Below are 25832 nucleotides of genomic sequence, written 5' to 3'. Positions count from 1 at the left end.
GCCCCATAGTGCTTCAAGCACTCTCTGGGTGGTTTACAAGTTAATTATGCAGGCTACACATTGCCCCCCCCCCCCAGCGAGCTGGGTACTCATTTTACCGACCTCGGAAGGATAGAAGGCTGAGTCAACCTTGAGCCGGCTACCTGGGATTGAACCCCAGGTTGTGAGCACAGTTTTGGCTGCAGTACAGCAGTTTAACCACTGCGCCACGAGAAGAACCTGATCACAACATTTCAAACAAGAGAGCACTGCAGTCCATTTAAAATCCCTCTCAGACTACGAGTCATGAAGGAAAAGCCTGCCTGAAGAGAAAAGTCTTTGCTTGCTTGAAGAAGGACAGCAAGGGTGGGGCCAGCCTGGCCTCCCATGGGAGGACGTCCCAGAGCCACAGATACAGCCACAGATACAGGGCTTTTGATGTGGAATCATCTTCCCTCAAATCACAAAATTTTGTGGGGATCGAAATACTGTATAACTGTATTCCATTTGTAATTCATCTGTATTTCTTACCACAAAAAGTTTGTTTAAGAGGAAAAAGTGGAATATCGGCACAGCTTTTTGATTGGTAGTGCCAAATTGTCTCAATCTGGAAGAAACTACATTAAAGCTCTTGAGATGAGTGGTTTGGGCTATAGAAGCCACTATTCAGGCTTCTCCTTTATGAACTCATAATTTCAAATCAGTGTTAAAATATTTCCCACTTCTTTATGGTATTGGAGGTTGCAGAGACATCCCTTTGATGTTTCCTTGTGGAGGGAGAAAATACAGGAAAGATACTGTGACTTGAACTTGTTCATAAACAAAACTGAGCAGATGAGAGAAGTAGCATATGTACGTACATGTACTGTTTTATTTGATTATGATTTATTGTGTTGTATTTGTTTTTAGATTAGTATTGATGCTTTGCTTATTGTTTTGTCTTTTGTTTTATATTATAAACTGTCCAAAGTTGCCTCCGGTTAGATGGGCAGTATAGAAATTAAATAAATAATAAATAAATGTGATGCCCAGTTTTAAATATCTCCACCCTCCAAAAGCAACAGCAAGTCCCTCTAGCCAACTTTAAAAACTCAGATTTCCTGCTCTGGCCCATTCAATACTATATCTTTATCCTGTTTTGGCAGAGTATTCTAAACACACACAAAAATCATTCTGACAAAAAGGAATGGCCTGTGTTACCTAGCTCATTTCAACTGCTTGCCAATTAGCATTCCTTGTTTATAGCTGCACTACCAAACAAAACAAAACAGCATAGCTTCATAACCATATCATGTATCATATTCTCCAAATTCATGGGGGATATTTTACTTTCTAGATGGATGAAGAAACCTCGTTGTGGTGTTCCTGATCATCCCCACCTAAGCCATAAACGAAGGAGTAAGCGATATGCGCTAACTGGACAAAAATGGAGGCAGAAACATATCACATACAGGTATAATCCAGCATAAATAGTTGTTGCAGTTTCATGGTGTCAGTATAATGTAAAACAATTTGCCTGATTATCTGCTCATATTCTACTACATGACCTGGGTTATTTTCCCCCGTTGTATGTTATAATTAAAAACAGAGTAGAAACTCAAATGCTGTTCAGATGTGGCTAATGCATACCATGTTCATTCAGGCACCATGTGAGTCTCGAACTCAGAAAATTATTCCAACCTAGACCTGAGTATTGTATGAGTTTTATACCACAGTATTAGCTACTTCAGTGACACCTGTGCACATTCCACAAAACATTGCAGCACACGTAATCTAAACTTATACAACAAATAAATGGTGATTGCACACAAATTGTATATGCTTCAGTTACAACCTACAAATTATGACAAGAGGGCAGAACAATATTTTAAAATAATTTTTTTATTAAATTTAATTTTGTTTATATATATGAAAAAGTAAAATATAAACAAAACAAAGCAGTAGTGTACTCGGGGATGAGCAATTGATAAAATACATTTATATATTTTATACCAACATTCCATTTATCCCTTCCAGACATATCTTGGAATATTCTCTAATTCAACCACCAGCATTCAAGGGGAGATTCCAGGACACAAAACCTGTCTCCATTTATTCCAGATCTCAAGTACATTATTTAGAAAAGGATTCTGAATCTTTTTAATGATACTTTTAATGGTCTTTTTATATCAATATGTCTCTTGTGGGTCTCTCAATTCATATAATTCCTATACTGTAATTCAGTGTCACTCCATATTAATTCATCACTCATACTATAATATCCGGGATCATTCTCAATTGATTTGCTTCATAAAATTACTAATATTCAGTAATCTCAGTCTCCTCTTTTTTGTGGTAAATACCAAATCTTTTTCTTTATCCTTGCTTTCTTCCCTCCAGTACATGATTATTATCTGTTGTATATATTTTAATTCCTGTTCTGAAAATTTAAGTGGGATTATCCAAAACAAAAAATTAAAATTTGGTAATATTTTCATTTTGCAAAGCACAGTCCTGCCAAACCAGGATAATTTCAATCTTTTATTTCTTTCTTTATTCTTTCCAAATTTGTTTTATTTAGATCTTGGATATTTTTCTGAGATCTATACCCAAATATATAATACTTTGAGTCACTTTGAATTTAAACTTGTCTTTCATTTTTTCTACTTTCTCTCTAGAATAATTGTATAACACAATTTCAGATCTTTTTCCTATTTATTAATAATCTACTTAATTCCCCAAATTCCTTTAGGTGTGTTTGAATTCTCTCTGTAGCTGCTCCTGGATTTCCTACTGTCAACAATGTGTCATCTGCAAATGAGTTTATTTTAGTTTTCAGGGCAGAACAATGTTAATGTTGCTTTGCCTGGCCCCTCTTACCAGTCCCAGCCACCCATCCTATGGCATTCCCATTTATATTTTCCATGATCCTTCATTTCATCCTAATTTTTGAATTAAGAGTTCCACAAATTGTAGTTTAATTTTCAACCAGGAAAGGAGCAAACTACTAGCTAACTCTTGTTATTGCTGAGAACACTAAGATCAGCCTTTTCTCTTTGCTTCTGATTGTTTAAAGTATATAGCAGGAAAAGTCTTGCATGCAAGAGAAAGAACAATGGGTTGTCTAAACTATGCAGAAGTCCAAGCTTCCAAATCAACAAGCATCATTAGGATTAGAACTGAGAGATAAAGATAAGGGAGCATATAAAACATGGTAGCATATAAAACACACACACCACCTGTCTTTTGAGGTCACCAGCAGCATCCATGTCAGCAGAATCATGGCGGCTTTTCTCCTCCCTTTCTTTCATTTCAGGAAGAGATGTAGATGCTCTTGCAGGGTTCTGTCTTATGTTCTAGTACAATTTTCTGCCACAGTAGGCAGCTGCAGTTGGAGTATATCAGATTGGATAATTGGATTGTCTCTGGTGGTGAAATCCTTGATAGATTGCTGGGAGTCAGATGTAGCCCACTGACTCAGGGAAAGTTGCCCTCCCCAATATAAACTTCTTTGCATAAACCGAGTTCTCATGTCTTAAAGGTACAGTAATCTAAAGCTTACTTTAAGGGATGTGTTCAGTAGATTTCTGTAGTGGATGGTTCCCATTGTTTAACCCTGCAGGATCAGAAGAGGGCAGTGAAGGGGAGGTGAGTCCTCTAATCAGAAAAAGCCACGTAGGCTTAGGTGAACCTCAGGTCAAGAGTTTTAACACTTAGAACATTGATATCTCACAGAAAAATAAATAAATATATCAGCCTATCAAGAAGGTACACATAACAATGAGAACTGGAATAGATTTCTGATTTAGTCTTGGTAGATAACTCCATAGGACTAGATAGTAAGGAAAATAAATTTTCCCTCCCATTGTGCTGGGACTTCAACACATTGCTTGAGCAATTGCAAATTAAACACATATTTATTTTTCAATGACTAAAAATCAAATAAAGCCTCTTTTAAAAAATATTATATTGTCTGATACATGAAGAAGGCTCTGGTCTTGAAAGCTGCTAAAAATGGTTTGAATTAAATGAAAACAGCCTAACTCACAAATTGGCTCTCAATAAAAATGAGAAAACACACATATATTTGAAAGTGACAGATAGGTGATCAGTACTAATTTCATTACACTTCTCTTGATTCCTTTCTCTTCTGAGTGTCCCCCCACCGGTGGCTTTTGCTGGAGTGACATTACGGACATGGTTTCTCTTTTCATTCTGCACGTTGTGTAGAAGTTTAAGGAAATAGTAGAATGAATGTACATGTTTGGGAACATGAGGTTCTCTATAACTTGATATGTTTTAGCCACTATCTGGTTTTTAAAGTTGGAAAGAGAAGACGTACAGTAGTTTGAATATACAATTTCCAAGTCTTGTTATCTCCTGAATTTGGTGTGCAATTTTATTAGAAAATATTTTACTGTATTTTTTCAGTAACAAGTTGCATTGCCCTGAGAATGTTGTCCTGCAAGAAAACCAATTTGTAAAATATGAAGAAAAAAGACCTTCCCATCTGATCAAAATCTTCTACAAAAGACAACATGACCTCTTTGTCTTCCTTTTAAAGCCCTTTAATCTTTTACTTTTGCAGGCTTTGATCTAATGTCTGACACATTGCTTCTTCTAAACGTAGCTCAGAAGGCAAATTCGCGGTTATTTTCTCTTAATTTATTCCAAATGTGCAAGATAGAAGTAATTACCAGGTTCCCTTCAGGGAGAATGCCACATTTCTATTTAAATTATGTTGTTTATTAGATAGCTGTGTGTTTTTATTTCTAAGGGCTTGCTACCACTGACAATAAGAACTGTTGTGGTATCGCGTTCTGCTTTTGAAAAAAAAAGCAGTTTAAAATAAGATGTCTCCATGATGTAAATGGGAGCATTGATCATTTTGCCATGGAAGCATGGTTTCTTGGAAGGTGATGTAAAATACCCTTCTGCCAGAGAGTTGTTTTATTTTAGCATGTGTGTGAAACCTAATTTGTTTCAAACATACCTGCATATGTCGCTATTGCTTCAAATTTTGCTTTTGCTAAGCCAACAGAGGCAGTGGGAGAAGTGACAACAGCACGAGAACCACAGCGGGGGAAAGGACGGAGGAACAGACAAGTATAGGGAGTCTAAGAGGAAGAGGGGGGCACAGCAAGTCATTCTCTCACAGCTGCCCCCCACTCCTGTTGTAGGTTATTTCCCTTCTTGGCAAGCAAAATAGGAAAGCCTGAGATACCGGACTGGGGAAGCAGAGAGCTCCTTCTAGTCCCTAGCAGCTCTATCTCTCTGTACCTCTTTTCCCAAATGCTGCTTTTCTCTGCTTCTCAGGGAACAGCAGGGGCATTCTTAAAGGGACAGAAGCAGCCAAACTTTCTAAAAGCACACGTTTTGCCAGCAGACCCTCCCTCTCCTTCTCCCTCACCGCACCACAACACCAGAGGCAAGTGGACAGCATGAAGGCAGGACGGGCAGACACAAGACAAAGCCTAAAATGCATCAGTTCTAAAAGCCAATGTAGTTCCCCTGATAAAGATACAGCACAGCCAAAAAATGGATTAAAAGTTTTCCTGAGAGGACATACACTCTGTCCCTAATACCATTTGACTACCATGTGACTTCTAAATTGATTCCATTTAGGACAGATCTTATTGTGAGGCAAATGTAAATGTAAACAATCGCTAAGATGTGCCTTGTTGAGCTTTAAAAAAAAGGAAGAAAAAGATCAGCTTTAAAGTTGGACCTAAATGAAGCTTCCTAAATTCCTGTATGATTTATGTGTGACCTACCAAGTGTCCATGCATGATTTCCTTTGTCTATGAGGTGTTAGAAAAAAGTGAATGAATGGACAACCAAATGGTCAAGGTCCTAGAGCAGCTTTCCCATAAGATGAAGTTACAGTTTCAAGGGCTTTTTTGTTTAGAACAAAGGACTGTAGGGGGGCATATGGCAGATATTTCTACATTTATATGTGGTGTGAAGAAAGTCCATAGAGCAGACACTCTCTGCATCTCTCTTTTCACTTAAACCTGCAGTTGTCCAATTATTACCAATCACAGATTATTTAGATCAAACTAAAGGAAGTTCTCAGTCCGCTTGTTCTTATCTTCCAAAATCCTTTAGTCCAAGCAGATGCCTGCACCTTGATTCCCTCTCTTCACTTCATCTATGTGGGTAATGAAGCATGCCCCATGGAAAAGCAGTCAATTTTCTCAGCCCATGCTCAGCCCCGAAGTATGGAAGATAGGGGCATATAACATGGCAATATCTCTGGCTTTGACTTGGTTCTGTCTGTCTTTTCCTGTCCTTAGTTCCTCCTTGCCTGTCCGTCAGACCCTTCAGTAGGAACAAATCAGAAAAAAAAGTATGAAAAAGGGAGGGAGAGATAGTGTTCTGGTGGGGTGTGTCTATGTGTTTTCTTGGCTAATACTACTGCCAAGAAGTGTCATAGCACTAAACTCTTCCCCCTAGTACAAAGCAGTAGAAAAAACAAACTAATGGTTTGGGGAGAGATAAAAAGGTACAGAAAGAAAGCAGTAAAAAGCAAGATAAGAAGAACATTGTCTGGATGTTGAGAGAATTTCTGTTAAGGTCAATTGCTTAAAAGCTGACATATGTTCCTTCCTGAACTGCCTTTAATCTTGAGGTTCATGTGCACCGTATAGAGTTGTCAGTTCCCTCCTGGAACTCCCCAGGCAACGATCAAGTATAAAGCATTGCTTTCCTTTATCCGTCCTACTCTCAGATGTGCTGTGGGATAAGAAGAGGCCTCTTTATTATACTGAGATGGGAGAAAGGTTGAATGAGCAGATGGAGTGCTAGGCAAAGGCCAGAGATGCAGCTAATGCACGAATACTTGTTATACTGTTGTTCTTAAAGCTATGGGTAGAGCTCTGAAGTTCTTAAAGAGCTGCTATTTTTTTAAATGTATATACCTTCAGTATTGTCAGTCCAAAGGTAACAAGTAAAATGACAACATCTTGTTGTTGGAAGGGGATTGCACCAGTGTTCTCAGAATAGTGTTATTGAGTCATAAAACAGAACTGGCAAGAGACAGCCATTGTACAGAAGAGTGGCTACGGTTTATAATGCTTTGGTCTCCTGGTAATTTGCATTCCATTCCCTAAATTTTATTATTTGTGTAATTTCCTCTCTATGGCTTCTTCCTTCTTTTTTTAAAGTCTGTTTCCTTGTAGGATTAAAAAAATATATAATTGAACCATTTTAAGTTGACATTTATGTAACTACTCTAGCTAGAAACCAAAATGTTAAAAATTAGGCAGCAATATTGTACATGTGTTTTGAATATTTTATTTGAAGCATTTTAACCCATTCTTCAACCCCAAGGATTTCCATAGTAAATTATAGTGTATTTTGATGGTTTAATATGTGAAGTCCTAACATAGTGTTCGGTCATGATTCCCTCTAGTGGTTGGTACGAATGATTACAATCACATTTACTGCTTTAAATCAGTGGTTCTTAACCTTTGTTACTCGGATGCTTTTGAACTGCAACTCCCAGAAACCCCAGTCAGGACAGCTGGTGGTGAGGGCTTCTGGGAGTTGCAGCCCAAAACTCCTGAGTAACCCAAGGTTAAGAACCTGTGCTTTAAATGATAATTTAAAAGAAAATGTAGTCACATTAATCAGTTACCCCTATTGCAAAGCAACTCTTGATGTCGTTCCTTTTGTGTCTATATTTTTAAAATGCTGGTGTGTATCCTAGACAAAAATAGCTGAAAAAAATTCATGGCTAGAAGTATCCAATTAGTATGAAGTGACATTTCAAGACCATTTGTACCTGCGGTAATTTGTGTAAATTTCATTCTCTGGCTGTATCTCATTGGCTACACTGACTCCTCAGCTGTAGTTTATTGCAGGTGTGGGCGCTTCAGAGAGTCTTCACACCATCAGGCACACTCACTCAAAGCAGCACAAGATTGTTCCTGAAAAAGTAAAAATGACCTGAAGGTTGCTTTTAGTCTTGTAAGCATGGGGAGTCCTTGTGGGCGAGTGTGCTAAACCAAGGCCCTGGGAGGTTTTTGGAAAATAATTGACTCCCCAAGGCTCTTTATGAAATCACAGTTCTCCCATTTTTTGCCGAATAGATTTGAAGCTTCATGGGACTCATGCAAAACAACTGTGGGGCTATATGTGGGCCATTTGCTTCATTATACCAACTCATTCTTTATTCTGATGGGAGCAAGTTGCAGCAAGCCTCAGGTTTATGCTGTCTTCTGTCCTCCTTCAGCAGAGGCTGAAAGGAGAAGTTTGCTAGCTTTCACTCCATTTTTATTTGGTGGTGGTGGAGGAGGAGACGGGAGGGCACACCATGGAAGCCCAAAGTTAGCTGCAGCTCATTCCCTTCACATTACATCATGGCGTGTCATAACATCTAGTAACTTTCGGTCTCTTCCTCATGTCAATGTACCTTACTTCAAATCTGAGGTAACCTTCTGTTAACAACACACACCCTTTTCTGCTGCATACATTATTTTCATTATCTGTCATTCAGTTCCCTCTCACAGCTCTGTTCGAATACTGATGGTGGTTTTGGGTTTGTTTGTTTTTTTAGTTCCTCTTAAAAACAGCAACTATTCTTATCCTTTACTGATAATACTCTTTCTGTAATATTCTGTTTGTGGTTAAGTTGTGCATGCCAATCACAGTGATCCAGATGAAGGCAATCAATTCATGTTGCAGAGAAGCATTACCTTTTCATATACTGTATGCTTTCCTTCCTACACATTATTCATGTCAGTGAGGGTTTTTGACTAGAGATGGTATGAACTCAGTTAAGGTGGTACTATTAACTTCTGAGGTAGGTAATAGAAAAATGAAATGTTGTGTCTGCATCACTGTTTCCCATACTTTTTCAAGTCTGTGCTCACATCTATAATAGCCAAGTAACCTGGGACACCCCCCCCGCCACATTTGCAGAAAATGGCATTTTTAATGAGGTAAAGAAAACACTTTAAAACTAGATTTTAAGAACATAATTCTAACCTAATATATTGATATTAATGTAACAATACAGAATTATGGGTGATTTTCTTTTGTAAATCTGTCTCTTCCAGATAAAACGTGAAACATTTCAGTACATACAGATACACTGGGGTCCTGACCCCCAGGTTGGGAACCAATGGTCTAGATGGAGTTACTGTAGACAGCTTTTCATTTTATATGGGTTCTCTCCATGATCGCTGTCACCAAGGAGGTGTCTCTGTACTGCAACAGCTTCGGATGGTTCAATTGTTGAAACTAAATAATTATGGAGGAAGGTCTTGTAAACATGTTAACGTATACATGACAGATTCTCAGATGGGCTCAAAATTTAATATGGTACTTGTGGTAACCTGAGAGCCAAATTAGGCTTGTCAGTATGAAAGAATATACCCTTTAATAAAATCTCTTTTTTTCCCATACAGTGTACACAACTATACGCCGAAGGTTGGGGAGCTTGATACCAGGAAAGCTATTAGGCAAGCATTTGATGTTTGGCAGAGGGTGACTCCACTCACCTTTGAAGAAGTTCCTTACCATGAAATTAAAAGTGACAGAAAAGAGGCAGATATTATGATATTTTTTGCTTCTGGCTTTCATGGTGATAGTTCACCTTTTGATGGAGAAGGTGGATTCCTAGCCCATGCTTATTTTCCTGGACCAGGAATAGGAGGTGATACTCATTTCGACTCAGATGAGCCATGGACACTGGGAAACTCTAACCATGATGGTAAGATCCTAAATTCTTTTTCCAATAACAGTATTTTTTAAAAATAAGATTAGCAGTAGATTTTCAGAAGTGTCAATTCCCTTTATGTGGCTTCCCATAAATAAAGCGATGACAAAACTCGACAACATCTTAAAAAGCAGAGATATCACCTTGCTGACAAAGATTGTCAAAACTATGATTTTTCCAGTACTGATGTATGGAAGCAGGAGCTGGACCATAAAGAAGGCTGATCACTGAAGAATTGATGCTTTTGAATTGTGGTGTTGGAGGAGACTCTTGAGAGTTCCCTGGACTGCAAAGAGAACAAACCTATCCATTTTGAAGGAAATCAAGTCTGAGTGCTCACTGGAAGGACAGATCCTGAAGCTGAGGCTCCAATACTTTGGCCATCTCATGAGAAGAGAAGACTCCCTGTAAAAGACCCTGATGTTGGGAAAGTGTGAAGGCAAGAGGAGAAGGGGACGACAGAGGACAAGATGGTTGGACAGTGTCATCGAAGCTACCAACATGAATTTGACCCAACTCTGGGAGGCAGTGGAAGACAGGAGGGCCTGCCGTGCTCTGAGCCATGGGGTCACGAAGAGTCGGATACGACTTAATGACTAAAAACAACAATAAAAAACCTTGCTTTTCCTAAGACCAGGAGCTGAACTGCTTATATGGAGTACTAAGATGTGAAAAAGTGGTCCTGTGATTATATAATTATCACATCAGATGCTTTAATTGCATTTAATTTTAAGGACCACCTACACGTCTTGCTACATTTGTCACTTGAAATCACTTCATCATTTTTTTAATTTAATAGTGAATGCAAGGGAAACAGTCCTTGATTGGAAGTCCTCTACTATTATAGTATTCTTACATTTATAACATGATGCCAAATTTAACATAGTTTGGCTCTTCACACCTTACATCCTTTCTGTGCATCCTGCTCTTTTGATACTTATTTCTATCCCTTGTTAAATCTTCTCTACTGGATTTTGCTCTGGAGTTCAATATTACAAGTTCATTTCTCTTTATTAGTTGCTTTCTCCTGCTGTTTCCCTGGTCAGCCATTATGATTGTTTGATGATCTGTTTCTGAAAGTGTACAATATTCTTGTGTGTTTGTATAACTTCTGAATAAAATCCGACACACCTAAGTTCAAATAGAACTGTGAATTGCTGGATTTGGGATAAACAGGAATAAAAGAGATGGAGGTACTACAGATCTTGGATTTTAGTTACATGCAACATATTTAAATATCACTCCTGTGCATGTGGTATGTAGCAATGTCTCACATGGAAATGTAGGTAGATGGGGCAAGAAAATATAATCTCGCTTACCCTTTGTGTTTCAAAAAAGTGTTGTCCGATTTGTTCAAAATACATTTTGAGTGTGTTTTTCTCCTATCTGAACTATACGGCTGCTGCCATTTTGGTAAAGAAAGTCCTGCATAGTCCTTTTTCAAATGAGGTTTATGCTATAAATATACTTACATTGTTTAATGTGTATTCTTTTCTAATTTTGCTGATGGTGGAAATACTAATCTTTTAAACCCCTGGTATAGCCTTAATTTAGCTAACACTACAATATGAAGTCAGCCACCATGTGAGACTGTGACACAGAATTTAGGAAAATAAGTGGATATTAAGTGCTCAACTGTAATGCAGGGACTAAGACAAAATGAAATATTGAGTGTTTTTTTATTTTTAAAATAATACTGTTAATAAGTATATTAACATTTTAAAATGTAGCTGCACCAGTACTTATTCAGTTTTATGTCTGTTTCAGTAATTCAGTTTACCATTGCATTTTATTGTTTTTTCACATGTGATGAAGTTCATAATTTGTCTTGCTCCATGGCATGAGAAGGCAAGGTAGAAATGGTCTAAAGGTGCCAACAATAGTATATCTTATCCATAAAATTCACATATGGCTTGTTTCAATCACTAGAATGGTGCTGTGCTTGCTGGCTGCTCAAATTGGCTTCTGCCTATATGGAACGCTATATGTATATACATCTGAATAATGAAGCACCAAACTAATTCCCAGTGTCCTAGACGTGAGCATTGGTCACAGTGCTCACTTGCCCTATAGTAGAAATGATCCATCCAAGAAACCACAGATGTTATGATAGTACTGTTATTTCTGACAAATTACAATAGATGTAATGTTTTGTTATTTAAGTACTGAAGCCTGTGCTGCAGGGTCAGAAGACCAGCAGTCGTAAGATCGAATCCATGTGACAGAGTGAGCTCCCGTTGCTTGTCCCAGCTCTTGCCAACCTAGCAGTTCGAAAGCATGCAAATGCAAGTAGATAAATAGGGACCACCTCGGTGGGAAGGTAGCAGCGTTCTGTGTCTAAGTCGCACTGGCCATGTGACCACGGAAGATTGTCTTCGGACAAACGCTGGCTCTATGGTTTGGAAACGGGGATGAGCACCGCCCCCTAGAGTCGGACACGACTGGACAAATATTGTCAAGGGGAGCCTTTACCTTACCTATAGTTTGTACCAAATTGTTGCTACTGAAAGCTGAAATGCAATCCTACCAACTGCCTTGACCCATGACCCGTTATTTCATCATATGTGTCTTGACATTTTTTACATTTTGCTTCTGTCTTTTACCTCGTAAGGAGGCAGCACTCTGTGTCTAGTTAGTATAAATGGAAATGTATATTAAAAATAAACAAAGAAGGTGGTAGCATTTATATAGAATAAGATAAAGATAAAATGAAACCTCCCAATGTAATCATTCCATTAACTCTTTATATGCTATGTCATGTGGGACTATGTGATAACTTCCATGAAAAATTACCCTTTTGAGATTTCGCATCTGTTTGAGTGAATATCCAGCTGTCCCAATGCATCTTTTCAGAAATGTTTCTCTTTAGGCTTCTCTATATTTTTTTAATTATTATTATTTTTTGGAAATTCTACCTTGTCAGTTTTATTAACTCCAGCACTACAGGTCCCCAGCCCAGAAATGGATATTTTTATTTTTGATACACAGGCTTGTGTTGGTATGGCTAGTAAAGGAAAACATACAATTAACCCAGATGTTGGTGGCCAGTTACAAATTCTCAATCAGTTAGATTTTTTGGAAATATGTTGAAATTCAGAATATGCCCAGAATCAGAATATGTTTTTCCCTCATCATCATAACTCAATTGCAGATCATTGAATAGTCTGGAGAAGGCTTGTTATAAAGCTTTCAACTATTCTTTAAATTAAGGTGACTGTCATGCTGTATTGAGGCTCATGGATTGCAAGAACTAAAAAAGACAGGAACAGAATGCTAACTTCTATAATCTATAAATTAATATATTGTCTTTATTAGTGAATGATAATGAGGAAAAGGTACAGTTCCTGATGGAACTAGATAAGAGTATCCCGGCTTCATTTTAAAAGGTGCTCCCACTGAACCATTGTAGTTATGAGACAAAATATTCAATATTTTTCAAAATATATGGTGTTTGTTTGTGACTGATAGTATTGCCCTAATGTTGTAGAGCAAGAGTGGTAAATGGATGGCTCTCTGATGTTGTTGGACTGCACATCTAGTCATACCTCTTACTCTCAGCTATGGTGGCTAGGGCTAATGGCACTTGCTGTTCCATAGATGGAGGTGAGGGTCACATGTTCTGTGCTCCTGACATAGAACCTAATCATTATACATCTTACCTCTGTAGGAAATGATCTCTTTCTGGTTGCAGTGCATGAACTAGGTCATGCATTAGGCCTTGAACACTCCAATGACCCCAGTGCCATCATGGCTCCTTTTTATCAGTACATGGAAACGCACAATTTTAAGTTACCACAAGATGACCTTCAAGGAATTCAGAAGATCTACGGTAAGCCTATGTTTATTTGATTTATTGATATTCTCCATTTTGTCCCGCATTTTCAAGCGAACAATAAAATACAAAATATAAACATTACAAACATTAAATACAAAATATACAAAGGTTATATTCAGATGTGGTGATTGAAAAGGTGTACTTATTTACCATTTATTACTGAAAATGTGCAGCTAAAATAATGTCCACACATTTCTCATTACCAGGCACTTGTTTAAGTAAACAGATGCTCAGGTTCTGGATTTGACTTATTTCCTGTGAAAAAGCAAGCTTTCCAAGACTGAACTGCAAACCACCTAAAATTGCCTCTTTACATGCCCTCTATCCTGATGTATCAGAAATAGAGGACAATTTCAGTGGAATCGTCTGGATTTTACCAAATGTATTCCCTCTAGGGAATCTTTAATGGTCACAAAGGTGATCAGCAAAATGTAGATTTTCTGTGACTGCATCTGCTATGGGAAACTCTGTTTGTTTGTTTTGTTTTGAGTGTAACCACCAAGTAGAACATAACTGCATGTGTCACAAATATCTGTTAACTAGGTGCTGAACAGTAATACTGCCAAGCATAACCTCCTTCCTGTCCTGCCAGAGCCGTAACAACATTTTCAAAATGAATATCAGGCGGAACACTGCTTGAAATACTATTGCAGAAAAGAACGCTTGACCCAGTCTTTAAAAACAACTCTTTGTAGTGCCAAATCCCAGCTAGGCTACTCATTCACCTATAATGATGCCCTGCCATCTCTTGATCTTTTGCTCCTTTTTTCCCATTTTCATGTAGTTACGTGGATTTTCCCTCTCTCATACTGGAATGCACAGCTTTACTGACATCCCCCCTCAAACTAGGAGCAAAAGGAAGAGCAACAAAACAAGAACTCAGTGAAAAGGAGAACTGTTCTTTTCAGCATTGTTACCCTACTCCTTCCATTACATGGGAGAGGGATATTGTGGTGGTGGTGGTCAAAGGTGCCATATCAGAGTGTTCTGCAAATATTAAATGGGGGACTTTGTACACCTATATGCAGTGTGCATTGTGTGCTCTGGAAGCCTGCTGTATATAATCTTCCAAATGAAGGCGAGCTGATATCTATGCGGCAGAGTTAGCAGTCCATTTTAGAAACAGGAGTCAAGACAAGGTTATAGGTTGAGGAGTCTTTACATAAGGGTGGATCAAATAATTCCAAGAGGTTATGATATTCATTTGGGTGGATCGTAACGGAATAAGCTTTTGATTTGATGTAGTGCAGAGGACAAAATGTGGATGGTTTTTGAGACACCGATGAATGAGTGGTGCAACTCTTGTAGAAATATCGGGTAGCATTGGTTAATGGCATTACCAGAAAAATATAACATTATTGATTTGTAACCAGAGAGGCTTGATTTAGACAGGAAGTTGACGGTTGTGCTGAAGCCTTACTATGGAAGGAAAAATTTTAGGATAATACCTGGAAAGATGTTTTCAAGATTGTGATTTTGTTCGAAATAATAGGTACGATATCCACACTGCTTACTAGTCTTCTTTTCCATCCCTCTTTCCTTTTTTATTTAGGTCCACCTGCTGAGCCACTGGAACCCACCAGACCTTTACCAACCCTTCCTGTTCGTAGAATTCATTCCACATCAGAAAGGAAACATGACAGACATTCAAGACCTCCTAGACCTCCCTTAGGAGACAGGCCTTCTTCTCCAGGCAGTAAACCCAACATTTGTGATGGGAACTTTAATACGGTGGCTCTCTTCAGAGGAGAAATGTTTGTTTTTAAGGTAGTAAAAAGCTGTCCTATCAGAACTGTTTTCATTCCACCTTATATATTGCAAGTGCGTGTAAAATTAACTACTTGCCAGCAAAATAATTTGGTGCTTTCACCTTTGCAGTTAAGTTTGTTGGTGCATAGAGTCATACAGTGATTTGCTTTGTTCTTTGTTTGAAAGACCAGAACTAAGAGCATTTGCTGTGGTATTTAACATAAAGAATTTCCACCCGTAATACCTAAACTATAAGCTAAATTACACTCTGTTCTGAGACAAAAAGTATTTGTTTTTCACTTGATTCCAAGCACCTGTGACATGTAGCACTGCATATACGGGGACATTTGTCCCTGTTCTCAGCATTTGTCCTTTTCTAGCAATTCTTTTTGACGCACATGTGGAACTCTGTATTGTGGGCTGCATTTTTACAGTCTTGGACATTTTGCTCTGCAGACCCAATCAGCAAGGGCCATTGTGATTTCCTGTGAAGTTTTCAAAAACTGCTGAAAGGTTTTACAACTGCAGCAAAACAATGCTAAATCTCAGAAAGATCTGTACTTCAAAAGTTGTTTCTACTTTTGAAGCTTTATATGAAGCTGATGCTAAATAATCAGAATGTTGAGGCTTAAAGGTCAAACAGTATCAATGTTCCAGTTTGACATGTGCTAGAAAGAAATAGCATTTACTTTTTTCTTGATCACTGGAGGAAATATAAGGTTTACAGCCTATTCAAATGTACAGAAAATTCATATTTAGATTATAATCTTAATTTTAATATACAAAACCACTGTGTAGAGTTTGACCAGCTGTTATCCTGGGTAAGCACCATAGTGGGATATTGTTCAAATGTAAGGATCAGAGCAGCTGTAAGATTGGGAGGCATTTGATATGGAAGTGAATATTACTAAGAAAAATATTTAAAAAACAGGTGTCCCAAGCCCAGGCATACTGTTACAGTGAGCCAGATGATTTTGAGTGCTGTGAAAGGACAACACAGGCCCTGTCCACACTGACATACAGGTACAATATATAGATCACTAATGACACAATTTTGATAGAAAAAAAAACTTCATCCACAAGTGTTTCTGCTTAGAAGAATCCATCCTTCACCTTTAGGAGCTATCATATACCTCTCTGGCCCAGCGGACGGATGGAAGGCTGAGTGAACCTCATGCTGGCTACCTGGGATTGAACCCAGGTTGTGACCAAAGTTTTGGCTACAATACTTTCACTTCCCCTGACCCTCTGCAGATTATTAGGGTAGCATTTAACTGACAGCTGATTGAGCTACAAGGGGTTGTTTCCTATTCAGACAAGAGGAGCATGCCAAATGGTACATTGCTCCACCCTATGATATGAACAGACCCTTTCTGGCCCAATCCATCCGACACTCAAAATAACCAGTCTGGATAAGCCCACATTTTGTTTAATTTGTTGTGAACTAAATCCAGTATTAGGCCTACCTAGAGTAAACCCATTGGCTGAAACTGTGTTCATTCTACTGTGACATAGTATAGCTCATGAAAGTGTGCTGGGTGTTATGGCCCAGCAACCAGCCTTGTGTAATTTAATTGCACAATCAGTCATGTGGTTCATAACTTGTGCCACAAGATTTGAGCCATTGAACTGAATAGGAACAGTTAGTCTCAACTGATGGAAGTACCATTGATTGCAATGGATGTAATCTAGATAAGGCCAGCAGTGGGTTTAAACCTTCAATTACATTTTTACTGCAAGAGATGGACAGGAGCCAAAATAACTTGGCTGGTGCTTTTGCACATGCAGCAAAAGTCTCTTAGACCAGCCTTGAGGATTCATTCAACTCAGCATGTCATTTTGTTTGAGAAGCACTCAGTTGACAAAAGGTAACATATCCAAAAAGAATAGTCAAGTCAGAAAACAGTATAGGGAGCTATAGAAATCTTGGAGCACACTGTGAAAGAAAAGAGTAAAGAAAGTGAAATGGCATGGTGTGGAGAGACAGGAACACTGCAGTAAATTTCACATGTAGAAAACCAAGGTTATAACAGTAGCAGTTTCAAGGGAACTGTAATGCTAGCACTCCAGAGGAGAACTTCTAAAAGGTAATTAAAACAAGTTTTTCTGATAAAGAGGATGTTGTGACATTTTAAAGGTACAGTAACTGCACATCTTCTCATTTTGGAATCTGATCTACACTCTTAGGACGTGTCCTTGTTATTATAGGATCGCTGGTTTTGGCGTCTCCGGAACAATCGTGTGCAGGAGGGTTACCCCATGCAGATTGAACAGTTCTGGAAAGGGCTTCCTCCAAAAATTGATGCTGCCTATGAGAGATCTGATGGGAAATTTGTTTTCTTTAAAGGTAAGTGTTTCTGCTTTTAAACATGTTGATTTATGACAAGTAAAGCTGTTGTAATATGAATCCATCAAATTAGCAAAAGAGTCGATACATATATTAAAATTGACCTATTAAAAATACCCATTTTAATTTTAATCTTTTCCACAATAGATTTACTGCAGATATCATTGTCTCTTTTTAACAGCCTTTTTGGGGGAAAATAGCTTCCTTTACTTTCTGGCATAAAAAATTTGTCCTGAAGCACCACTTTTCTGTATACAGAAAAGTATCTTTTGGTCTCAGTTTGCCACACATCTTTCTACAGCAAGATTGTAAAATTACATGGTAGATAGGAAGAGTGAAAAGCAGTAACTCAAATATATTTAGAGAACTAGAAAGTCTGTGTACAGTGGTGCCTCGCTTAACGAGTGCACCATTTAACGGCGAATCCGCGTAGCGATGCGTTTTTTGCGATCGCTAATGCGATCGCATTGTGACGTTTTCAATGGCAAAACATCGCATTACGATGATCGGTAAGTGTTTCGCTTACCGATCTTCACATTGCGATGTTTTGGGAACAGCTGATCGGCTGTTCCAAAATGGCCGCTGGAAGAAGAAAATGGCCGCCCGCAGCATTTTCGTGCCTTGCCCTCGCTTACTGAGGCGGCAAAAATGGCGGCCATATGGTGAATCTTCACATAACAGTGAGTTTTGGCCCCGTTTAATGCATTCCTATGGGGTTTTCCATTCCGTTTAGCGATGTTTCCGGATAGCGACATTAATTCTGGAACGGATTAACGTCGCTATGTGGGGCACCACTGTATTAGAAAAGAATGACTGATGAGAAACTGGAAAGGCCTTAGCCATAAATCATATTTATAACTATGGGAAATGAAGGTTAAAGCAGAGTTGGGAAGAGTATGTGTTGGAATTGGAGGTCCAGCATAAAAATGGTGTCTCAGTAGTGACAGATCGTGGAATTTAAATATTCTGTGCTCAGAAATCATAGGCAACAGTCTAGGGCGCCCTGTCAGTTTATAGCAGAAACACAGCAAAGTATAGTAGATGAGTGATTTCAGCATGGAGAGGGGGGAGGGACTTAGGAAAGAATCATATGGGTATTAAAGGAGAAAAGCAAGAGGTTTCAAGGCCAGTTAGGATAGCTTGGGAATTGTAATGAGTTACATAGGACTGAAGCAATGAATGAGGAAGGTTGAGAATGATGGTAATCTTTGAATGGTGAATTATAAGAGGCAAGAAAAGGCTCTGTTGCTTTCCATAGTATCTATAGTCAACACCAGTCTGCATAATGACAGGCAAGGGACCATCAGGGATGGAACCAGCTACATAGATTACTTATCAGCCTTATCTCTTGCAAGGTAAAAGTACGTCTAAGCCATTTATGAGGATTAAAGAATAGTGTTTTACATTGGCTAAAAGGATCTGGATGATATGCTTGGTTCATACTGGGGAAAAGAGTGTGTGCTAAGGTGCAATCCTATCCCCTTAAAGGCAGCTTGATCCTCCAGTTCGTAACATAATTCCTTGAGTAAGTGGTTTGGTCACAGTGCTTTCAACCTTATAAAAAAGGGAGTGGGAGGAGTAAATAATTAATTTACAATAAAATCTATAGAACTGCTAAGGTGCAGTCCTGTGCCCACTTACATGATGAGATTGCCACACATACCTTAGGTTTTATAGCTCTCATCCTAGATCATAAAGATGATGTAATTTGCCACATGGTCTGTTTCTAGGAGTTAACAGAAACTCCCCCAGAAAGGAGGATTTTGGGGGAATCAAAGCTATTAAGGAGCCAGTTAAGAGATAAGGGTTACTCTGCCCTGTTATAGAAAACAGCTTCATCAAAGCCATCTACTTGGCAGGTACTGGCCTCTTTTAAGAGTATAAAGTGACTCCAAACACTTTATAAGAAGGAACCTGTAAATCAAGTTAGCTTACCACATTATGACAAATTATAAGCCAGCATCAAGAAATATTGGTACATGGACCTATGATTTCTTTTAAAAGAACATAAAACAGTGAAGATATCTTGATTTAGGAGTTAAGGGAAAGACAAAGGGGACCCTTGACATCTTGGTAGGAACGACACCCCCCACATGGTCACCATCCTTGTTGACATTGCGTCTGTTGCCAATATACAGGTACATTGACTGATTACCATAGTGGTAAGAAGTACAATTTAAGAAAATGTACCAGTTGCAACATCAGCTGGATAATATATGCCATCAAATGCCCCTGTAACAAACTATATAAAGGAAAAACATCTAGGGCCCTTAAAGTACATATAGGGGAGCCTCTTGGCAACATTAGGAATAAAAAGTCAGGAACCTTTTTCGTCAGTCATTTCATGAAAAATGGCCATTCTGATTTTGGGCTGTAGATGCTGTCCATGCAGACAATTATAAGGTTCTTTTGAAAAGGGAGATTGTCTGGATATATTGGCTCGCAAAGGTTTAAATTAAGAATGAGATTTTCTCCATCTTCACGAGAACTGCCACTTCCTATATACATTCCCCAGGCTTTGCAGGCCAGGAGTCTGTGGATTAACCAAAGTGACCCTAAGCAACAGCTGGGATAACATAGGGAACCATCCTCCCATTGTGTTATAAGCAGTCTCTTGGAACTGGGTACAGACCAAAAGGAAATTTTAAAAGGGAAGAAATTAATGATATAAATGTATCATTATAATGATAGAAATACAAATGTAATGGCTACATTTGTCAATTAAATATGATTAATCATATGCTGCATAACTCTTTTTGAATAACGTAGTTTTGGATGGTTAAATGCACTGTAATGTAAAAGTATAACAATATAAAAATCTTAACGTGTTCTCTTTTTTTGTATTGTTTTACCGTTTCTTTGTACAGCCCCTCAAGTCCATAAATTCAAGTTGAAACACCTTGGGCTATTTTAAATTGAAATAAAGTTATATATTTTCTTACACCTTGAGACTGCAGTTTCTCCTACATAATCAGATTTGTTGGATATACTGGTTCCTTTTGTTTTTTGTCCTGAGATGCTAGCAAGCATGAGATGTTATGTTTATGGATTGTTGGCGGGGAAAAGGAAAAGTCAAGATGGCAAGGGAAGAAGGCACATCTGACTTTTTGAAACATTGAACATAAGTACTCCACACTGCAGCGGTTGGGCATGACTAAAATGAAAATAAGGCAAAGGCTAAGGTGAAACTTCTTCCATATGACATGCTACCTGTTTTTGCTTTCTGCACATGCATGGCAACTTTTTCTTCCAACAGTGCATCTTTGGGTTCCATTATCTTAAATTCCTTGATCAGTCCTTCATTTTATCTAGTTGGTCTCTTACTGGATGAATATGCTCATAAGTGGCATCCTGACAGTGTAGCAAAACCTCACAACCTGCTTGGAGGAAGAAAAAGGAGCCAATTGACTGAAAAAAGTCAAAAGCTGGTAATAACACCCAGTAATTTATTCATTTCTTCTCTAGGGGATAAATACTGGGTCTTTAAGGAGGTGACCGCAGAGCCAGGGTACCCACACAGCCTGGTAGAGCTGGGCAGCTGTCTTCCTCGAGAAGGGATTGACACAGCTTTACGATGGGAACCTGTAGGCAAAACATATTTCTTCAAAGGAGACCGATATTGGAGATATAATGAAGACAAGAGAGCCACAGATCCAGGCTACCCCAAACCAATCACTATATGGAAAGGGATCCCTCAAGCCCCACAAGGAGCTTTTGTCAGCAAAGAAGGATGTAAGTGCCAGCTTTATTCGTTATTTATCAGTTTAATAGCATTGAACACTTTCCTTTTTCTTGAGCTTTGTATTTTGTTTGCATTAAAAAAAGTGTGATGGTGGGCAGAAACCTGTCCATGCAGCACAGTCCTTCCCAAGGCAACACAGAGGCCACCCAGATCTTTCCATTCTATTGCACAGTGTGCTTCCCAACTGGATGATTGGTTTTATTTAAATGTATTAGGTTTTTCTGTGAAATCATAAGCATTTATTCTCTTCCCATTTTCCTGCTTCTTCTTATTCAGTGGAATAGAGAAGCGCTGGTCATTTTCTAGTCATTTTCAGCTATGTTATCAAGGTTGTCTGTATTTCCATTACAGTGGACCCTCGACTTACAGACGGCTCGACTTACAGACTTTTCAAGTTACAGACTTCTCTGGCCGCAAAATTTAGATTCGACTTGCAGCCGGAGAATCGACTTACAGACCAGAAAAAAACCAAAATGGAACAAAAATAGAATAAAAACTGCCAGTTATGGGATTAATAGGTTTTCAGTGCATTGTAGGTCAATGGAGATTCGACCTACAGACTTTTCGACTTGCAGCCACCGTTCCAATACGGATTAATTCCGTAAGTAGAGGGTCCACTGTATAGCCGTCAATATTAAACACTTGCCTGCATACTTTTTTCATTTGTGAATGGAACAGAAAAGAATAATCTGTGCTTTTCCCTCCAGTTTATACCTACTTTTACAAAGGGAAAGAATATTGGAAGTTTGATAACCAGAGGCTCACTGTGGAACCAGGGTACCCCAGGTCAATTCTCAAAGACTGGATGGGGTGTAACCAAAAAGAGGTTGAACGAAGCAAAGACCGGCACCTTTCTCATGATGATGTGGATATTATGGTGACTATAAACGATGTGCCTAGCACCGTCAATGCAATTGCAGTCGTGATCCCCTGCATTTTATCTCTGTGCATCCTTGTTCTGGTTTACACAATCTTCCAGTTCAAGAACAAAGAGGTCCAGCAAACTGTGACCTACTACAGACGGCCTGTCCAAGAATGGGTATGACAAGCTCAGCAGCTCATTTGGGTTCACATGTGATGATGATGAGCTGCAGACATAAAAAAAGGGGGGAATAAAGGATAGTCTGCCAAACAAACAAAACTCTTCAAGACACTTGGATGAGTCAGATAGAATTCTGGGACGGAAAAAACAAAAACCAACAAAACCCAGGTGGCCTTGCACGGTAGAGCTACTTTCCTTCTGACGGACTGCCTCAGTGCCGTGTATGTCTCAGTGTGACATTTTTCACCAACCCACTCAATGAGTGTCCGAGACCTCAAGAGGAGTTTGCTTCAACTTTTTTTCAGTTCACCTGAGCAATCTTCTTCAGTGCCCTCTTTTAAACCCAGCATTTGCCAGTGTAGCCAACCATCTCTCGACAAGCCGTTTTCTTTTCTACACTTGTCTCATTAAAAATATAATTCTTTTGGACACAAAAGAAGTGCTTCAGTACTGACTGAAGAAAACATGTTGAGGCTGAGTCGTTCTGAAAGGATTTTAATTTATTACAGGGACCAGGCAATTACCTGGATATCATTTTTCCAATACCTGCTGGTCAGATGTTTTGTACATTCATGGTAATTAGCTGATGTTCCCACTCTGCAACTGCAGATGCACATAGGGAGCTCTTAGGAGGTAATTCTGTGTAGACCACAACTTCAAAACAGCTCTAAAGCCAGGTCAAATCACGACCTCAACTGACAGAACAAAAATTTCAGAATTCAACCACAGTCTGGAAGACTAAGCAATTGGGTTTAACACAAATAATGTTAATGCAGACCTTAATGCTCTTGTTTTCAAGAACCTGTCATGTAATGAATAGTTAAATGTCATATTACCACTATTTTAATTTGGCAACAATAAATTGTTACTATTATAAGACTGAAGAGTCTATTTTATGATATTTTTATGTCAGAAAAATAAGTGGTGCTTTCCTTAGGAAGTGTTTTTCAGCAACACTGCAATTAAGATTTCTCATGGACTCATGAAAGTTGTCGCAAAGCGTGGACATAAATCAGGAAAGTTATGCCAAAACTTGCAATATAAAATGTGATAATCTAACACAAATGAAAAGGAGCTGTTAATTTAATTGGAAACAAAAGCAAACAAAAAGGTGAAAGTATTGGTTGGCTCTAGTCTGCAGAATGGGATTGGCAAAAGGTACTTTTCTTACCCACTCTTCATTTCAGCAGCCCCTCCAAATGCCTCTTCCAGGAGTTGGTTGACCCTGCTGACAGGCTCCTGTGCCCTATTTTTGACAGTATCTCTTTCCTTTCATCTGTCACATCATTCAGCACCATTCTCTTGCTCTCACAAGAGGTATTTTGAAGGCAGAAGGCACACAGGACGTTTACCGTTACCCATCCCCATCCATACCCCATTCTACAGATTGAGCCCAATATTTTTCAGTATCTCAGTTGTTAATGCTTGCCATAATGCTACACATGAATGCATTGCTAAAGAGAGGGAAATTGCATGTTTTTGCTTCAATTGGTACCATGTAAGATATTTGTTTGTTGTAATCTTGGTGCCCAGTTTGATTTTCCATAAATAGGAAAACCTTAATTATTTCAGTTTTCTTCAGAGTTGACAAACTAATGCAGCAATTGTAAACTCACTGATCTGTGTGTAAGCCCTTTTGAACTCTAAGGGACTTATCTCTGAGAAGACATGGATATGGTAGGCTTTTTATTTCCTTTTTGCCATTATACTCAGAATTTCTAAATGAAACCTATCTCATGTAGATAGTTGTATGAATCCTATGTTGTTCAAGTTATATGACAGTGTTTCCCAACCTTGAGTAACCCAGGTGTTCTGGGACTGCAGTTCCCAGAAGCCTTCACCACCAGCTCTGCTGCCTAGGATTTCTGGAGATTGCAGAAGAATCTTACATGTGTTCATCATGTTGAGATGGTTGCACATGATAATCTGCATTGAGGCTCCTGCAACAAGTAGTGTCCAACATGCAAAGTGGTCTTAAGATCATGGCATCTTTATATCCATTTGCGTATATTTGCTACAATGAGTTTATCTACTGCATCAGCCAACATGTCATCACAACCATCTCAAAAGTATGGGAGTATACCGTCCTCACTACAGAAAGAGCAGGTGTCTAGCCAATGTCTTGTTCTACATATCTTCCCCAGGCTGTTCTCCCCTGGCTAGATCCACTTCCAAGGAAGTGGAGAAATGAATTTAAATTACACAAGGCAAGAGTCTGCAGAAAACAGCTGAGGAAAAGATTATTCTGTTCCCTCCCACTGGCATCCCAACCCTCCATAATAGCATTACAGAGCTACCAAAGGTCTGAGGGCTGCATGGTGCCTTTGTAATGTCTAGAACTATCCCAGTTTTAGTTCCCAAATGAGGAATTAGTAGATATTTCTGGAAGATTTTTGCAGATTAAAGACCACCACAGAGACTGTGTGCCCAGCAAGCTTCTAGTGGATGGCACCCAGATGTTTTTTTCAGACAGGCCATAATGATTTTAGTCTGGAACAGTATTTCCTTATGTTATTAGAACTCAGCAGGCTGTGAGAACAGGACCTTGAGAAACAAGAATGCAATGCTGCTTATTGTTCACACCCCTTTCCATTTTTCTAGCAACATTCAAGTCTGATTTTCAGTACCTACATACATCTAACTGTACCACTGCAAGGCCTTTAAAGAGCTGGGCAGAGTAAAATATGTTTGGCACTAGTATATAAAGCTTTTAATGATTTCAACAGGCTTCAAAAATGAAACTTGGTGATCATATTGGATTCACAGTCTAAGAATGGCATAACTATATTTTGTACCAACTTACAGATTTTTAAAATACATTTTTGCTTTAATGATTTAGGTGGAACACTCCTACTGGTGAATGACAGGTGAACTCCATCTCAGGTTTTGAAATCCTAGCAGGCTCAAAGGTGTACTTTTTCCATAAACATCTGTATAATCTGCATCAGCTCCAGGTTTTGGATTTGGGAAGTGTAAGTGTGGGAAGCATGCCAGGTAAATGGAAGGACTGTGGATACAAAACAGAAAGGTATCACGGGTAGACCTTTCTGTAACAGCTCTTAGATGGGGTCTGTAGTTACCTCTCACCACTCTAAGAATGGAAAATCTTAAAGAAACAAAAAGCCCTTTTATACAGCATAACACTGCAAACTGAAAACATCTGCTTAGAATATACTAAAAATGTTATTTACCTGCAGAACTAATTGCAATGCTTAACTTCCCAAACCAAACAGTAGTTCAGTTTTCGCTGTTTTATTTAGGGGGAAATGACTAATTCAACATACTCACTGAGATCAACTGTTACCTGATAAGGATAGAATGTTTTTATAAACGATAGGGTTCAACAATATTTCATATTGATCTTGTACTTTTTTGAAATCCTGGTTTTATTCTAGTATGTTCAATTTAATCTGACAATGCTACTACATCTTTGAT

General features: G+C 38.6%; 1 protein-coding gene across 6 annotated transcripts in view; it reads left to right on the top strand.

Moving 5' to 3' along the window:
* The window catches only part of MMP24 (matrix metallopeptidase 24), a 44944-nt gene extending 21670 nt beyond the window's left edge, over positions 1–23274 (top strand). For 5 of the 6 annotated variants that reach the window (XM_020782480.3, XM_020782478.3, XM_020782477.3 and 2 more), the window contains exons 3-9: positions 1316–1432; positions 9372–9676; positions 13350–13511; positions 15070–15284; positions 17475–17613; positions 21079–21345; positions 22063–23274. In XM_020782480.3, the coding sequence (XP_020638139.3) occupies positions 1316–1432; positions 9372–9676; positions 13350–13511; positions 15070–15284; positions 17475–17613; positions 21079–21345; positions 22063–22400 (1543 nt within the window). In that variant the 3' untranslated portion in view covers positions 22401–23274. Of the gene's footprint in view, positions 1–1315; positions 1433–8271; positions 8392–9371; positions 9677–13349; positions 13512–15069; positions 15285–17474; positions 17614–21078; positions 21346–22062 lie in introns of those variants that run through there. The other variant, XM_078393314.1, reaches the window with a different exon arrangement.
* Positions 23275–25832: the final 2558 nt, after the last annotated feature.

The sequence above is a fragment of the Pogona vitticeps genome, chromosome 4 (assembly GCF_051106095.1).
Source record: "Pogona vitticeps strain Pit_001003342236 chromosome 4, PviZW2.1, whole genome shotgun sequence".
NCBI classification, from domain to species: Eukaryota; Metazoa; Chordata; class Lepidosauria; order Squamata; family Agamidae; genus Pogona; species Pogona vitticeps.
The sequence above is the reverse complement of the archived record's forward strand: the minus strand, read 5'-3'. Positions and strand labels throughout refer to the sequence as shown.